The sequence below is a fragment of the Littorina saxatilis genome, linkage group LG16 (genome assembly GCF_037325665.1).
Source record: "Littorina saxatilis isolate snail1 linkage group LG16, US_GU_Lsax_2.0, whole genome shotgun sequence".
Lineage (NCBI taxonomy): Eukaryota > Metazoa > Mollusca > Gastropoda > Littorinimorpha > Littorinidae > Littorina > Littorina saxatilis.
The window spans coordinates 28,992,638-29,011,244 of record NC_090260.1 but is presented as its reverse complement, the minus strand read 5'-3'; the positions used below and the strand labels follow the sequence as shown (position 1 = coordinate 29,011,244).

At 41.7% G+C, this 18,607-nt stretch overlaps 2 protein-coding genes across 2 annotated transcripts in view; one reads left to right on the top strand and one right to left on the bottom strand.

Annotated features, from left to right (window-relative positions):
• LOC138950778 (solute carrier family 2, facilitated glucose transporter member 1-like) overlaps window positions 1-9,922 on the top strand; it is a gene marked incomplete at its 5' end in the record, with an annotated part of 28,349 nt that extends 18,427 nt beyond the window's left edge. Inside the window, 5 exon segments of the mRNA XM_070322502.1 lie at window positions 353-451; window positions 3,646-3,858; window positions 4,635-4,710; window positions 5,313-5,440; window positions 6,205-9,922. Coding sequence (XP_070178603.1) covers window positions 353-451; window positions 3,646-3,858; window positions 4,635-4,710; window positions 5,313-5,440; window positions 6,205-6,426 — 738 coding nt within the window.
• Window positions 9,923-13,251: 3,329 nt separating this feature from the next.
• LOC138949820 (5-hydroxytryptamine receptor 3A-like) lies at window positions 13,252-16,133 on the bottom strand. The gene has a single exon (XM_070321598.1). The coding sequence runs from the start codon at window positions 15,988-15,990 to the stop codon at window positions 14,620-14,622; it is 1,371 nt and encodes a 456-aa protein (XP_070177699.1). The 5' UTR covers window positions 15,991-16,133; the 3' UTR covers window positions 13,252-14,619.
• Window positions 16,134-18,607: the final 2,474 nt, after the last annotated feature.

Genomic DNA, 18,607 nt, shown 5'->3' with positions numbered 1-18,607 from the left:
ACACACTCACACACACACACACACACACACACGCACACGCGCACACACGCACACACACACACACACATACACGCACACACACACACACATATAAACACACAAGCACACACATAGACACACACACACACACACATAAACACACACACACACACACATACTCACACATACTCACACACAAACACGCACACAAATGATGACATATGAGAGCGTGTGCGTTAATACGATTTGGTTTATAAATTATACAAATGTGTTTTCCCCTGTAACCAAAAGAACATAAACAATCACAATGCATGTTGTTTGACTTTTGTCTTGCGTGTTTTACTTTTATTTTGAATGACTTTGTTGTCACCAGGTGACTGTGATCTCTCTGTTCCGGACCCCGAGTCTACGAATGCCGTTGATTATCAGCATCATGATGCATCTCTCTCAACAACTGTCGGGCATTGTTGGGGTAAGTGGAACTTCTTCATTTTACATTTAGTCAAGTTTTGACTAAATGTTTTAACATAGAGGGGGAAATCGAGACGAGGGTCGTGGTGTATGTGTGTGTGTGTGTATGTGTGTGTTTGTGTGTGTGTGTGTGTGTGTGTGTGTGTGTGTGTGTGTAGAGCGATTCAGAGTAAACTACTGGACCGATCTTTATGACATTTTTCATGAAAGTTCTTCCGAAATCGATTTAAAAACAATTTCATCTTATTCCTTGTCGGTTCCTGATTCCAAAAACATATAGATATGATATGTTTGGGTTAAAAACAAACTCAGTAAGCTAAAAGAGAATACTGCATGGCTTGTCGATTTCACTGCCTTTGCCACGAGCGGTGGACTGACGAAACTACGAGTATGTGGTCTTGGTGAAAAAAGCAGTGCGTTCAGTTTCATTCTGTGAGTTCGACAGCTTGACTAAATGTTGTTATTACGCCTTACGCGACTTGTTTTTACATTTTGTCAAGTTTTGACTAAATGTTTTAACATAGAGGGGGAATCGAGACGAGGTTCGTGGTGTATGTGTGTGTGTGTATGTGTGTGTATGTGTGTGTGTTTTTGTGTGTGTGTGTGTGTGTGTGTGTGTGTGTGTATGTGTGTGTGTGTGTGTGTGTGTGTCTGTGCGTGTGTGTGTGTAGAGCGATTCCGAGTAAACTACTAGACCGATCTTTATGAAATTTAAAATGAGAGTTCCTGGGTATGATATCCCCAGACATTTTTTTTTCATTTTTTCGATAAATGTCTTTGATGACGTCATATCCGGCTTTTTGTAAAAGTTGAGGCAGCACTGTCACACCTTCATTTTTCAATCAAATTGATTGAAATTTTGGCCAAGCAATCTTCGACAAAGGCCGGACTTCAGTATTGCATTTCAGCATGTAGGCTTAAAAATGTATTGATGACTTTGGTCATTAAAAATCTGAAAATTGTAATTAAAATAATTTTTTTAATAAAACGATCCAAATTTACGTTTGTCTTATTATTCATCATGTTCTGATTCCAAAAACATATAAATATGTTATATTCGGATTAAAAACAAGCTCTGAAAATTAAAAATATAAAAATTATGATTAAAATTAAATTTCCGAAATTGTTTTAAAAACAATTTCATCTTATTTTTTTTCGGTTCCTGATTCAAAAAACATATAGATATGATATGTTTGGATTAAAAACACGTTCCAAAAGTTAAAACGAAGAGAGGTACAATAAAGCGTGCTATGCAGCACAGCGCAACCGCTACCGCACTAAACAGGCTCGTCCCTTTTTCTGCCTTTTGCACAAGCTGCGGATACGGGCATTGTGAAAAAATGCAGTGCGTTCAATTTCATTCTGTGAGTTCCACAGCTTGACTAAATGTAGTATTTTCGCCTTACGCGACTTGTTTTATTCGTTCATTTGACATTTGCTGAATTTCGCACGTTCACTCATGTTTTTGTGGGAGTGGATTTTTACGTGTATTACCTCCGTCGACGCGTCATTCAGGCAGCATACGCCGATTTGGGTATTTTTGTGTTTCTATAACCCATCGCACTCTGACATAGATAACAGGATATTTTCCGTGCGCAATTGGACGTATGCTTGCGGGTACACACGAATGGGGGATAAGGCATTAGCGGTCTGTTCATAAGTTGACCTGGGAGATCGGAAAATCTCCACACTTAAACCACAAGGCGGCCGCGGCCGGGTTTTGAACTCACGTCCTTCCGATTAAGAGGCCGATGACTTATCCACTACGCCACACCGCCCGTCAGTTGAACATTTTAGCAGTAGCAAGGCTGGTAGAGGAATGGGGAAAAGTGGAAGTGATATGTTTTTCGCGCAATGTTTGTTGTTGGTAGAAGACAGGCAGGCTAACATACGGTAAAGATAATCGTGTTAGTTATCGTTTGATTGGACTGCAATATCCCCGTTCATCGGCCACAATGTCGGGAAGGGAGGAGTCACACCAGATCTGATTTTTTGACTGATTTTTTGTTTGTTTGTTTGCTTAACGCCCAGCCGACCACGAAGGGCCATATCAGGCCGGTGCTGCTTTGACATATAACGTGCGCCACACACAAGACAGAAGTTGCAGCACAGGCTTCATGTCTCACCCAGTCACATTATTCTGACACCGGACCAACCAGTCCTAGCACTAACCCCATAATCCCAGACGCCAGGCGGAGCAGCCACTAGATTGCCAATGTTAAAGTCTTAGGTATGACCCGGCCGGGGTTCGAACCCACGACCTCCCGCTCACTAGGCGGACGCCTTACCACTAGGCCAACCGTGCCGGTATTGACTGATTGATCGTTTTGGTTGTTAGGTGGTTTCATTGTTTTATTGACGGATTATGCAGTATTAATGCATATGCATGGGCATTCAAGTTAAGTTTTTTACACCCCCGGTATAGGGGTGTTTACACCCCCGGTATAGGGGTGTGTATAGGTTTCACTCGATGTGTTTGTGTGTTTGTGGTGGTGTTTGTGTTCGCAAGTAGATCTCATGAATGAACGGACCGATCGTCACCAAACTTGGTGAACAGGTTCTATACATTCCTGAGACGGTCCTTACAAAAATTGGGACCAGTCAAACACACGGTTAGGGAGTTATTGGTGGATTAAAATTATACAACGACTTATAGACGGACACCCCCGTTGGTCAAAGGGAAATAACCTTCTCAGTTGGTGGCAGTGAGAATGGTTATTTCCCTTTGACCAACGGGGTTGTTTTTCCTATCAGAGGAATTTCTTGTTTCTGTGGGATTGATGGCATGATCTTTTGATTGCTTGAATGATTGATTGTTTGGTTGATTCCTTGATTCTTTGACGTATTGACCGGCTGAATGACTTATTGACTGACTGAGCGATCTTGATTGGTCGATTGGCTTTCTGGTTGGCTGCGTGACTGACTCATTGGTCTGTATGATTGATGGATTAATTAATTGATTGGTTGGTTGAGTGTTTGATTGATTGATTGACTTATTGACTGACTGACTGAGTGATTGACTGATTTATTATATGACTGAATGGTCTGTATGATTGATTCATTGATTGGTTGACTGACTGACTGGCCGACCGACCAACAGACCGACTGACCGACTAACTGACCGACTGACCGACCGACTGAATGATCGATCCATATCATTGATTGTTTCCGTTTCCGTGTCTCATTTTTTCTTAGATTTTCTACTACTCAGCGAGCCTGCTTAAAGGGGCGGGCCTGGACCCAACGGCGGCTACCCACGCCACGAGCGGTGTCGGGGGCACGATGGTGCTGATGACTCTCATCACCATCCCCCTCATGGACAGGGTGGGACGGAGAACGCTCCACCTGGTCGGGCTGGCCGGCATGTTCGTCTTCTCCATCCTCATCACTGTGGCTTTGGCTTTGAGGGTGAGTGGGAAGGGAGGACGTGGGAGGGGGTAGGTGAGGTTTTGATGTGTGTGTGTGTGTTGTGTTGTGTTGGTGTGTGTGTGTGTGTTGTGTTGTGTTGGTGTGTTGTGTTGGTGTGTGTGTGTTGTGTTGGTGTGTTGTGTTGGTGTGTGTGTGTGTGTGTGTGTGTGTGTGTGCGTGCGTGGGTGCGTCCGTCCGTGTGTGTGTGTGTGTGTAGATGTGTGTGTGTGTGTTGTGTTGTGTTGTGTGTGTGTGTGGGTACGTGCGTGCGTGCGTGCGTCCGTGTGTGTGTGTGTTGTGCTGTGTGAGTGTGTGTGTGTGTGTGTGTGTGTGGGGGGGGTGCGTGCGTGCGTGCGTCCGTGCGTCCGTGTGTGTGTGTAGGTGTGTGTGTTGTGTTGTGTGTGTGTGTATGTGTGTGTGGGTGTGTGCGTGCGTGCGTGCGTCTGTGTGTGTGTAGGTGTGTGTGTGTGTGTTGTGTTGTGTTGTGTGTGTGTGGGTGCGTGCGTCCGTGTGTGTGTAGGTGTGTGTGTGTGTGTGTGTGTGTATGTGTGTGTGTGTGTGTGTGTGTGTGTGCGGGCGTGCGTGCGTCCGTCCGTGTGTGTGTGTGTGTGTGTGTGTGTGTGTGTGCCTCCAGCATTCATATTGCTTTAACTGTAACCGTCCTTTTGGCAGAGCTGCGCCGTTGTCTCCCGGTATTATACATGTTAATTGTAATGGAGAAGAAAGGTTCCTCTGCATGAAGAAAGCTGTACAGTGTTTTACCCGTGTTGTTTCAGGACGAAGTAGCGTGGTTCAAAGTGGGCAGCATTGTAGTCTCTCTCCTGTATGTGGTCTTTTTTGCTCTCGGACCTGGTGAGTTAATGCTGAGCTATAACAAAATAATCACGATTGAGTGAATCATTTCTTGATTGATGGCTTGATTGGTTGATTAATAGAGTGATGGATTGATGGGTTGATGGATTTGATGGATTAATAGATTGATTGATTGATGAATTGTTTGACTGATGGATTGATTGTTTTCTTTGACTTTAATTTGTAGGTAATATTTGCAGCATATGTTGTCAATCCACAAACATATTTGAATTTGCTTTTGTTTACATGGGGGTATAGATGCTTGCTTTAATGATGCCAGCGCTAAAGAGTCAGACATGTGAAGACAATTTCGGGATGGATCATATCTCTGTCAGTAGTAAAAGGGTGATTTTATTTAACAACATCAGTGAATACAGTTCTGAAAATGATGATGGTAAAGATGACATCTTCCAACAAATATAACGGTGATGGTGGTGGTGGTTTTGATGATGATGATGATGATGATGATGATGATGATGATGATGATGATGATGATGATGATGATGATGATGGTGGTGATGATGATGATGATGATGATGATGATGATGATGATGATGATGATGATGATGATGATGATGATGATGATGACCATTCCATTCCAGGATCCATTCCATGGTTGATAGTAGCAGAGCTGTTCTCACAGGGTCCGCGACCAGCCGCCATCAGTGTGTCTGTATTGGTCAACTGGGTAGCCAACTTTGTTGTCGGATACACCTTCCCTTTCATCCAGGTACGTGTCTGGATTTGGCTTGGATTGGGGCGGGGGTGGGGGTGTTAATGGGGTACGGTGTGTTCAGGCAACAATGGGTAAACTCAGAGAATGCATGATTGGCAGGTATTAGAGTGATGATCGATATGAACTTAGCATAAAACATTATTGCAACATATTTCGCGCCCCCAATTAAAGCTTTAATTCCTGTCTCTTTCCATTCAAACTTCCTGGGCAAATTGTACGGCCGCCCACTTGACTATCTGGCACACCTTTCGGATCAACGATTTTTTGTAACATTTTTTGTATCTTTATTCTTTACAGGGGCACAACTCATGCTTCCACCGCCCACAGAGTTACTTCCAATCATCGTGGGTTTTTTCCACATACCTTATTTTGCATGCATACAGAAAAGACCCAAAATTCAGAGGGAAAAATAAATTGGGAGCACCATTCAAAAAGTGGTATCATGTAGAATAGCGTTTTGTCTTCGATTTTTAAAAGTAAAAGGAGAATCTTTTTTTAGGCTTGTGTCATGTTATGACGTCACTTAAATGTGTATTCTATAGTCAATGTGCAAGAGCCCTGACGTAAGGCGTTTCTGGGGATTCTGGGTAAGAATTATGATGGAATAAACCACGCTATCCCTCCAGGCTGCCTGTGTCTGCTTTATTCCTACCAGTATGTTTGTATTTGTGACCGTCCAATACGACGAGAGCACAACCGCTTTTTATTATTATCATTAATGTCTATTCTTGTTCTTTTTCTGCCATTCTATTCAACAGAAAGGCCTGGGCAACTTTACATTCCTCCCATTCTCCGCGTTCATTCTCCTTTTCTTCATCTTCTGCTTCGTCTACCTGCCTGAGACAAAAGGGAAGACGTTCGAAGACATCACCATGGTATGGAAGAAGCCGGTCCCCAACGGCAACTCGGATTCTTCGGCATCTCCCCAGAAAGAGGGAACATACCTAGTATCCTACCAAAAGACCCCTGCATCCTCTTGACTCTGCAAAGAAGATCGGAAGGCTGCTGACAATGATTCGGAATCGGATTCGTTGGGGGAGGAGACTCATCTCCTTCGTGACCAGAAGAGGCTTGAGTCTTAAGGATTAGGATAAGGATACGCTTGTATATAGTCCTGTGAGGTTACCCTCATGGAAATTCGGGTTGCTTGTTCTTTAGGGAAAACGAGCTGCCATACACTACGGCGCTACCCATGTTGTTTTGCTTCTTCTCACATGCGTTTATTCATATTTCCAAGCCCTGAGACTTTCGCTGTGAACTTGGGTTCTTTATCACGCGCACGCGTGCACACAGTACAGGGGTGTTGGGACACCGAGGAGAGTCTGCACAAAGTTGACTCTGGGAACTAAATCCCTCGCCGAACCTAAGGATCGAACCCAAGCCGATTGCGACAACTGGTTTTGAAGCCAGCGCAGCTACTGACTGACCTATTACCATGCTAGACCACTGTCCGCAGCTACCTTCCTTCTCAAGTAACACATTATGTCAGCCAGAGATCTGCCCAGGCTTTCATACGGAAATAGAGAATACTACATGGTTTGATGTGTCGTACCAGATTTACACGAGTTGCATTTTTAAATGTTGAACTGCGAGCGAAAGTGAGCTTCTCAATATTTGAAAAATGAACGAGTAAGCCATGTAGTATTCTCTTCATCCTACATATGTACGTACTTACTCAAAACGTCCCGCAGTCGAGGCGTCCAAATTGAAGACGCTTAATTCTGTTGGAACCTAGATCTCTTCCAAAACCTCGTGCATTCTTTGGCGTCAAAGCAAAGAAACGTCGGAACGTACGTTTAAAGATTTGGTGTGAAAAAAACGTTTGACTATCTCAGTTTTATTTGTAATTTTTTCTTCTGCACTTAAGTTTTCAGACACTGTGAAAATCTTGATGATGTGAAAATAATGTATAAGAATGTTACAAGTGTGTACTTACTGTTTTTGAGGCCGTTTCTGTTGATGGGTTATTTTCCAGAGCTGTGTACTTGTGGAAACCATGTTACGAAGTTGACATGTCTTCTTTACTTAACTGAGACGTGTTAACCATACACATTGATTTCATTAATAGGAACTGTTTCCATATACAACCATGTTTGTCTACGTTCAGTAAATTACAAGGGTTTTAAAGTACGTCAACTTCGTAACCTAGAAACCGAAGGTTCTGGCATGGATTTGAACACTGACAATTATTAAAAAAGAAAAAAGAAAAAAAGATAAACATATAACTGTGGTGGTTTTTTGTTGTTGTTGCATGTCTGTATCATTATCTAACTGGAGTATTTTTGAGAAAAAAAGAAAAGAGAATACATCCTTGTTGCCATTTAATATACGTTATATTCATTTAAAGGACTGAAAATTTGTGGGGGCGAAAGGGAGGGGGGTATCTATGCTAAGATCCCATTTTCAAAACCAAGCCGAACCAAATCAAACCGAACCAAACAAAACATAACATAACATTACAAAACAAAACAAAAACCCACGGCCTTAGAAAAGCTGTTTCATGTACTATAAACTTCAGAGCAGGCCACAGAATGCTCTTTGAAACGGCAGTAACATAGGATCTTAAGCCAGGATCTACATAACAAATGTTTACTTTTCTTCAGGACGGAGTTTGTTAAATATAAAATATGTACTAATTTTGAATGAATTTTATGTTTGGTTTAACTTTGGTCGGGATTTGTTAAACATGAAATATGTACTGAAAGATGTGTATGATTGGTTTAACTTTGAGCGGTGTTTGTTAAAAACGAAATATTGTACTGATTAATTTGTGCATGTTCGGTTTAACTTCGATGTCATGTACAGTCTGTTATTTTTTTTCATTTGATCTCGATCGTGGGAACAATCGTCATCTGTTTAAAGGTACCTTCCTTGTTGTGTAAGAAATGATGTATCCGAGCCCAGATGTGTCCACAGTTTTTCTATGCGGAAAGATCACGTTTCCACTTGAACACATACGAACAATCAACAGTCTTGTAGTTTTGTTGAATAAATAATAATATCGTGACTGACACCAGTATCACCGTGTGAACTCAATTAAGAGTTTGTTTTATGTGACACCACATTTTAGAAAAAGACTAAACTAAAAAATAAAAAAAGAACACGAACCCTTTTCCCATTGAAATCCCTTTCCAGACAGTACCTTATAATTATATACAGCATGTAATACATGGCACTGATGTATCATCATCTCGAAACCAAATCTAACAGGGGATATGTGTAATAACTCCATCCCTCTCCTTGCCCCTCCCCTCCCCTCCCCTCGCCCGGCCCGTCCCTCTTCCGTCCTCACCTCCGTCTCGTGAAAACAGTTCGTTGGTGCAGACTCTCCTTTTTATTTTTATGTTGTATACAAAGCCGGGTTTTCCTGTCTCACATGCTCCTAATGGCTTTGCCGTGAAGGCGTAAAGCTGACATTAATTTTTTTTTTTTCAGTTTCGCATTACCGTCTCAGATCTGGTCAGGCTTTTTCCATGGATTACAAGACCATCCCTCCACTTGGACTCATGACAAAAATCAACACCCTGACTGCTTGCTGTTGATTAATTCTTTAAAAAAAAACCACTGTGCACAGAGTGCCCCCAGGCTGTTAATTGTGGGTATATGACCAAGTAGAGGGATGGTCTTATACCATGTTAATGCTTGATCAGATCTGAGACGGTGAGGCCAACTGTCTTCACGAGGCGGAGTGGACTTTAAACAAACAATCCAGACTCTTCTCAGAAAGGAAACCCCCCGCGGGTTAGGGGGAAGAATTTACCCGATGCTCCCCAGCATGTCGTAAGAAGCGACTAACGGATTCTGTTTCTTCTTTTACCCTTGTTAAGTGTTTCTTTTATAGAATATAGTCAATGTTTGTAAACATTTTAGTCAAGCAGTATGTAAGAAATGTTAAGTCCTTTGTACTGGAAACTTGCATTCTCCCAGTAAGGTCATATATTGTACTACGTTGCAAGCCCCTGGAGCAATTTTTTTATTAGTGCTTTTGTGAACAAGAAACAATTAACAAGTGGCTCTATCCCCCTTTCCCCGTCGCGATATAACCTTGAACGGTTGAAAACGACGTTAAACACCAAATAAAGAAATCAGAAAGGAAACGGGTATTTGATTGATGCTATGTCTTCGGGTGGAGGATCGATGTTCTCGTCCCACGAAACAATATGGACACATCTTAACTAGCTGATGTACATAGTAGTTTACACGAAAAGGAATGCATTTTGAATATCATTACCAAGTGAATGTACAGTTTCTATTCCAAATAGGAAATATTTCTACACTAAATGATTATGTTGATTCCCACGAATTGTCCTACTGCTGCAAAACATTGTCACAGTTTAACGAGTGACAGTACAATTGTTGTTGTTTTTCTTGCATAAAACGAAATGATGACACCTCTGCATCACACCTTGATCTGGAATAACTATGTATCGTTGTGAATTGAAAACTGACAACGACAAAGAAGCAGCTGATTCGGAATGTGTGTGTGTGTGTTTGTGTGTGTGTGTGTGTGTGTGCGGGGGGTAGTGTGGGTGGTGTGTGTGTTTGTGTGTGTGTGCGTGTGTGTGTGTACATGTGTGTGGTTGTGAGTGAGTGTGTGTGTGTATATGCATGTGTATATGTGTGTGTGTGTGTGTGTGTGTTGTTTGAGCGCGCGCGTGTGTGTGTGTATTGGTTTGAGGGTGTGTGCGTTTTGGTTGTGTGTGCGCGTGTGTACGTGTGAGTGTGTGGATAAGTCGTGTGTGCGTGCACGCGCGCACGTGTGTGTATGCGTATGTTCGTGTGTTTGTGTGTGTGTGTGTTAGCAGTAAAATGACTAAGATATGAAATTAGTCAATACTTTTACCGCCGCACAAAAATAACAAAGCAAGACGGATAAGTATCGGACTGTTGACTTATTCAAAAAACATTCTTCGAAATGTCATTCAAACACGAACTGTGTTTCGTTGTAAATGTTTCGAATTATCTGTTTTTCAACATTGTTATGTCTTACCTTTTTCATTTTTATTTTATTTTTTAACTCGAATCAGTCAATGGCCTCTGTTCAGTCATGGGCGCCATATTTATTCACAGTCGTCGAATCAGTCAGTGGCCTCTGTTCAGTCATGGGCGCCATATTTATTCACAGTCGTCGAATCAGTCAATGGCCTCTGTTCAGCCATGGGCGCCATTGTCACCCACAGTCGTCAAATCAGTCAATGGCCTCTGTTCAGCCATGGGCGCCATAATCACCCACAGTCGTCGAATCAGTCAATGGCCTCTGTTCAGCCATGGGCGCCATAATCACCCACAGTCGTCGAATCAGTCAATGGCCTCTGTTCAGCCATGGGCGCCATAATCACCCACAGTCGTCGAATCAGTCAATGGCCTCTGTTCAGCCATGGGCGCCATAATCACCCACAGTCGTCGAATCAGTCAATGGCCTCTGTTCAGTCATGGGCGCCATTGTCACCCACAGACGTCGAATCAGTCAATGGCCTCTGTTCAGTCATGGGCGCCATAGTTACCCACAGTCATCGAATCAGTCCATGGCCTCTGTTCAGTCATGGGCACCATAATCCCCCACAATCATGGAATCGTAAAGTTCTTAGCCCAGTGCGTGTTGGTACATGGCAGACGTGTATTACAAAAAGTGGGACACATACACTTGGGCCAAACACACAAATGCAACTTTTAAAGTTTGAAATGGAGATGGAGTATAAAGTTACTTTAATGTTGTTACAGAACACAGATCATTTTCAGAACAGAGATGTGAATATCAACAAAATCTCACATAACTGTTGGTCGTTTTCTCACTTATTTAACAAATGTTCACCTTCGAATTCAAAACTAGACATGTGCTTTATTAATTGAGACTTAATTAATAGATTGCACAGACGTTGGTTCCCTCGTTACAAACGTTTAATACATTACAGGTATAACAAAGTTTATGACTTTTTTGAGTATCAAATGTCAAAGAATTGTCCAGGTTATATATTGTAATAATTTTAATACCATTCGACTCCGTTAAACGATCATTAAATCGCTCGTATATACAGGCAGTGAACGTCTAATATTTATGAAGGGAGTGTGACTCTCTCTCTCTCTCTCTCTCTCTCTCTCTCTCTCTCTCTCTCTCTCTCTCTCTCTCTCTCTCTCTCTCTCTCTCTCTCTCTCTCTCTCTCTCTCTCTCTCTCTCTCTCTCTCTCTTGTATATATTATTAGTTATCGTTAGATTTGACTGCGATATCCAGATTTATCAGTGCTAATGTCGAGAAAGCTGAAATCATATCGAGATTTTTTTTTTCAAAATTACAATTGGAAAACTACTTCCTGCACGATATCAAATTCACTAGGAACTTCCTGCGCGATATCAATTGATATACAGTTCCTATTTGTTATTGCCTGTAAACGATTATGAATATAACAAAAACAAGAAAAGTATGTTGTTGGAACGTTTAATTATTGACAGAACAGAACGTTACTTTCACAGATATATCGACCCAGCAGTCTTTTAAGTGCACAGACAAACACTAGTTAGACCAAACTTATCTGACGATTATTAGTTGAACATTTCATAGGAATTATCAGGACATTTATTGCCAAGACAAAAACACACAAAACACATAGGTTCACATAATTTAATAACAAGCACACCTCTTGGTTGGTCTCTTCTTTTGGTAGTGCAATAGCGTTAATTATGGATTGTTGTTATCATCATTTACATAAAAACTTATCTGTTAATCCAAACAATGATATAATTACTGTGATGTTCTTAACTACACTTTAACATGCAATGTATGTATGTATGTATGTATGTATGTATGTATGTATGTATGTAGGTATGTATGTAGGTATGTATGCATGTGTGTTGGTGTGTCGGTGTGTCAAGTGTGCAAGTAAAAAGGGTATTGTAGTTGTACATATATTACTTTAGATATTTTTTTGTTATCATGGGTTTTATAAATTTTCTTCTCTTCTTCTTTTATGATTATTAATTAATGACCTATTTGTGCTGATGACCAATTTAATTTCCTTTGTTGGATCAATAAAATGTTATGAGTTATGAGTTATGAGTTATGAGTCTTACATTACAACTAACCCAAAACAAGAGATGCTATCATCTTTGACAAAACGCTTAGATGAAGGCGTGTCACAGTTTTGAAATCAATTTCTAGTTAGTGCTGACGGATAGAAATAAGTTTCTGTAGAGAATGATTCTGTTCCAGTGTCTATAAATTGGCTGACAATTCATGCCTCGTTTACACGTACAAATCTGATTTATCACATCTGAGTGGTGTTGAGTACAGTATTTGAAACAAAGACAAGTAATAACTGACCACTGAAATTGGTACTTGATTCTACTGTCATAAGTGTTTGTTTTACAGAATTGATACAGTCCCAAAAGAAACCAACAGTGATTTGAAATGTGTCTATAATTATCACTAACTCAAAATCATCACCATTGCTTGGAAGATCAGGATTATTCACAATTATCATTGATATCTGGAGGGAGCACATATTAAAGTGTTGTTTTTGTTAATGTGTGTGTGTGTGTGTGTGTGTGTGTGTGTGTGTGTGTGTGTGTGTGTGTGTGTGTGTGTGTGTGAGCTAGAGTTCTATCACCCGAAGCTACGACATAATCGCTTGCGTGTGACTTGTAGCTCCATCGCAGATCTTTTGACTAGTTTTTCAATTAAAACATCTATATGTGGTTTTAAAACAATTTAAAAAATCTAATTAACTTCAAGAACATCTCCTGCACATAGACACTCAAAAGGTTATATAGCTCCAGACCAACAACAAACGAACACACGCTCCCAACATACTACGCCAAAAAGCAGGCAAGCAAACATCCAATCGACGTACCAGATAAACCAAAACATCAGATTTGTTGTTGTGGTAGTATAATGGTAAGCTAGCATTAACTGATTAAGGCAATAATGACACGTTAACAGAATGATACATGACTATGAGGCAAGCTTACATCACAGCAATGTCAATCAACAGCGACATCATCAGACTAACACTATGTATACATTATCTTAGACGATTGCTTAGCAATTCTACTGACAGTTTTATTAGGCCTAAAAAAAAATAGGTGTGGTTACGGTAACCCGACCTACCCTATTTTTTTGGGCCGACCCTATAACTTTTTATTATATTTGTCAAAAAAATACAAAAACAAAAAGTAAACGAGTGCAGAAAACGCAATGAAAGCGAAAGCGCCCGAGTCGCACACTTATTTCCCTGTCAAGTAGGTTTAATTTGTACACATTAGAAAAAAAAGTTTAAAAAAAAAAGCGATTGCCTACCTTCCTACCCTATTGTTTTGGGCTATGTTACCGTAACCACACCTTTTTTTTTTTTGCCTTATATTACGCAGAAAAAAGAAACGTGTGTTTGTGTTTACATTGTATTCTTTCTTCTCAAAAGTCTGTGCGTTCTAGCGCACCTCTTGTTGAAACGTTCTTTTCATGAACGCGTCATAACTATTGGAGAACTACGTTCATGCATATTACACAAGCAACATTGAAGCAGTGATAAATAACCTGTTCACACTACAGCCTTGTGCCGAGATAATGGGTTATTACACCCCCGGTATAGGGGTGTGTATAGGTTTCGCTCGATGTGTTTGTGTGTTTGTGTTCGCATATAGATCTCAAGAATGAACGGACCGATCGTCACCAAACTTGGTGAACAGGTTCTATACATTCCTGAGACGGTCCTTACAAAAATTGGGACCAGTCAAACACACGGTTAGGGAGTTATTGGTGGATTAAGATTCTACAAGGACTTATAGAGTGACATATTAATGGTCAAAGGGAAATAACCTTCTCAGTTGGTGGCAGTGAGAATGGTTATTTCCCTTTGACCAACGGGGGTGTTTTTCCTACCTCGAAGGAATTTCTTGTTTGTTACGATATCACACAAAAAGAGATGTAACAGTGCAGAACAAATTGTTAGAGAGAAAATTAAGGTCAGACAAAAATCAATGAAGCTCTCATAAACAACCAGCTAATTCCGATTACATTTTCTTTACTCTTCAAGTTAAATCAGACCGAATCTCCAAAAATGAATCAATTGAAAAAGATAGCGAAAAGTAATATACTGCCATAGCAGAAAATGATACATTACCAGATGTGAACCCATAAAACAAGGATGCGATTAATTACACAAAGTACTTCTTTAACGAATTACACCATAGATGCTAAAATGATTCCCACTCCTAGTGTATTTGCTGTGAATACAACCACAAAGAGAAACACATCAAGACTCCCGGCGGACGTCAACGTTTTCTTCGAACTATAACCTGTACCGGACGATAAAGGCAGTTGACATTTGGAAATGGTTGAATCATTTGCAGAAGTGTTTTTGCCTGTATAACTTAAGTCTCCTTTCCTAGTGGGAACAGCTAGTTCCCCAGAAGAATAACTCACGTTTGCAGTGGTCGTATTCAGTTCCGGGGATATCGCACTCGTCTTAACGGAGGCAACGGTCATATCCTGTTGGCATCGCTCCGCTTTGTACCTTCTCAGCATGAATAGGCTGATCCCGAGAGTAAGCAAACTTTCAATCGTCACGAAGATGAGGAGACGAAAGATGGCCGGCATCTTGTCGATACCTCTCGGCATGTCCGTGTTGAAAAAAGACACAAACACGGACATGGAGATCGTCACGGTCACGAGGTAGGACGCCTTATCCCCGAGGTCTGGAGGCAGAAGAAAGACCAGCACGTTCAGATAGGAAGTCACCACCAGAGGAACTATCGTCAGCACTACGAAGAAGGTAGTTTTCCTTCTGAGATGCACGACGCACTGTGTGAAGCTTAGGTCTGACCGAATGACCATAACGTTCTCTCGAACACCAGTCAGGTCCCACTCGCCTTCCACACCGAATGTTTGCGAAAGCGCACTCTCCCATGGATCTCCTGAAGGCAGAACGTTGACGCTGGATGAGGGATCGACAACAGTGATGGGGCAATCGTGTTCGTCAAAGGGATAGTTGGATATGTCAAAGCGACAGGAGAAAGAGAGAACGTAGGGGAGAGTAATCGCGATTTGACCATCCTGTTCCACTTCCGCGCGGTACGCTTGGCGAAGAACCTCCAAGGAGTTGACTCCTTCAACCACGAGCAGAGGAGGTAGCCACAGCAAGTCGGAGGGAATTGTGACAGCACTGGGCAGAAGGGAAACATTGCCGTCCGTGAAAGACTCGGCTAAATCCTCCGTCACGGCTAAGGCAGGGTCTGTCCACCAGAACTCCATCCTCGCCGCCATTTGAACTGTTTGGCGAGCTTGGTCCACCTGAAGAACTGTAACTGGAGTGATCTTCACGGTGACGTTCAGTTTGTCATCATTGCTGAGTGCGGTCACCTTGGGGGCAGGAGGAACTTTCTGAAGAACAGCTGGATGATTTAGAATCCATGACCGCCAACGGTAGTAGGCTGTTCTGGTAGCGGAGAAGCTGTTGAAATAATCCGAGTCGTTCACAGGATTCTGTGTTGTCTGTCCTGCAACGGGCGATACAGCTTGCAGTAACAGAAGCAGAATAACGGCACCCACCATTTTGTCCCTCTTAGGAACGTCATCCAATCTTTGTTGCGACCACCTTTTCCTTGACAAGTGTCTGAAAGTTGAGTCCGTTTTGAACTATTCCAAAAATTCCTCAGTCTCTTCAAGTCATGCAACTCCGAAAGCGTTTTGTTTTGATTTTCTTTAAATGTTACCTCTCGTTTAGTGTGGAACTCAGCAGGTCAGAGCCTCCGCATTAACGTAACGAATTTAAACAATTACAGAACGCAACAGTACCCACGTTTGGTGCATTCTAAATCAACGTGTCGACAGCTTGTCGCTGCCTTCTTCAGAATGGTAAAAAAGTCAAGAATGACGGCACATGATGCCTAGCCTCCGCATTAACATCAGATTTCATGCTCGTGACTCGTGCGCGCTGCTCGGTCGGATGGGAATTGACAATGATTTAATTACGGCGTACAGACTGTGTCAACAGCTTTTCATCTGACTGGCATGGAGAAAGAAATCAATAAGTCCAATCCATTGCCTTCAGGCAGTAGAATATATACATTATTCGATAATTGTCGCTAAAATGTGCATTGCCAAATACCGTTACGGTAAACCTATGAATATTTTTTGTATGTTTGACGTGGAACTAAGATTAAGACGGTTAGACTGAAAGGTGTTAAAGTTTAAACTTCATCGAAAAAAAGAGACCAATGAAGAAAATTGCTCCAGCCCCCCCCCCCCCCCCTCCCCCCCCAAAAAAAAAGAGAGAGAGAGAGAGCGAGGCGAAAAACAAGGGTTGAAGAAGCCTGCATGCAACTGAGGTAAAAAAAAATAAAAAAAAGACCAAGCCATTGCGAACAGTATAACCGGTTAACGTAATGACTGTCTGATTTAGGGTTAACAGCGTTAGATTCCAGGAAGGCACATTACCAACCGTATACAGCTTCGTTGGCTTTTCTCTAACCTGAGCGAGGTCGTTGACCAGGACACAGAAGAGGCGAAGAAGAGGATGCAGGGGTGGACATTTAGTGCAGAATCCAGGCCGCCCTGCCCCAGTTGAGGAGAATGCCTACCACCCCTCGTACCCTGATGTCTGCTTGTCGCCTGGTGGTCTCTCACAGTCTCAATGTCCGCGGCAAGCGCCAGAGAGATGTGGAGCAGCTTGGCGTGCTGGAGTAAAACGAAGACTTGTTGTTTTTTGACCTCCCTCATCCAAACTATGGGAAATTTAAAGCGTGGTGATACTGCCAAAATTAATGTATTGTGTGTAGATGCTGCCATTCACAGAGTATGGACAGTTTATAGCTTCAAGATACTGCCATTTGAAATGGAAAAAAAGCTCCGAAAGTTAAAACAATGTAGAAAATCATGCTTTCCTGTGAAGCACCATCGCTACTGCGCTTAACTGACTAGTCAATTTCTGTAAGCTGTTCAGGTGAAAGTGTCAGCGATGATCTTGCCGCGGGGAATCGATAAAGCTTTGCCTTGCATTGGCCAAACAAAAACACTAAACAAAATTAATGCAGTGCGTTGAATTCCATTCTGTGATTTTGACAGATTGACTAAATGTAGTAGTTTCGCCTTTCGCGACTTGTTTCTGTGTTTCTTTCTCGCACAGTCACGATTTTTCTTCTGCTATAATGAGGGAATGTTGTAGTGTGATTATATTTTCATTTTTCAGATTTTCTTTTTTTATATTTTCATTTTTCATATTTTCATGTTTCATATTTTTCATTTTTCAGATTTTCATTTTTCAGATTTTCATTTTTCAGATTTTCATTTTTCATGTTTCATATTTTTCATTTTTCAGATTTTCATTTTTCAGATTTTCATTTTTCAGATTTTCTTTTTTTATATTTTCATTCTAAGACTAAGGTAAGTTCATAGTTTGATGTTCATGTTCACACAGAGTAAAATGAAAACTGTAACATTTGACTTAACCCATCCAAAGGAACGTTCACAGTTTGATGCTGAACAGCTGGATCGTGTATTTTAGCACCGTAGCATACGTCAACATAAAGTAGACGTGTGAGATGTCTTTCTTTTAGATTACAACATTCGCTTTCTTTACAAAGTTGTTCGTGGCTGCTGCCACGCACGCCACCGATTATAATCCGAATACCATCCAAACGTAGTTTGTCCAATGCAGTTGACAAATAGTCGGTGCAGTTATTCCATTGGCGTGCGTGCGTGCGTGTGTGCGTGCGTGCGTGCGTGCGTGCGTGCGTGTGTTTTGCTGTGCTGTCTCACAAACGCCAACCAATTAGACGTGCTCTCATTTGGTATTTGTTCTGGCGTCTGGGACGTGTCCAACTTTCATTAGCAAATCACTTCTGGCTTAAATGTCAGATTCAGCCAACATGACGCTACATAACTGTATCCTCTGTTTTGGCGTCACCACGGTTAGTGCAAAGCAAACAAAGCCCAGTAGGTTTGAGTTGTTTGTTGACACAGAACAAGCCAAGCCACACGGTGCTTTTCCCGAGCATCACAGTGCCGCGCATATATCGTATTTACTCCACCATTTTCTGACTGTATTGTCCCATCGCTGAGGTTCGGGTCTCTACCTCCCAGTGGAATTATCCCAACAACATAGTCGCGCTGTCAACATCAAGGCGTGTGCGTGATTATAGGTCATCAACTACCTGTATCGAAATCGTTC

Coding starts and splice junctions, on each gene's coding strand:
- LOC138949820 (XM_070321598.1), bottom strand. CDS start 15,990: ATGGTGGGTGCCGTTATTCTGCTTCTGTTACTGCAAGCTGTATCGCCC.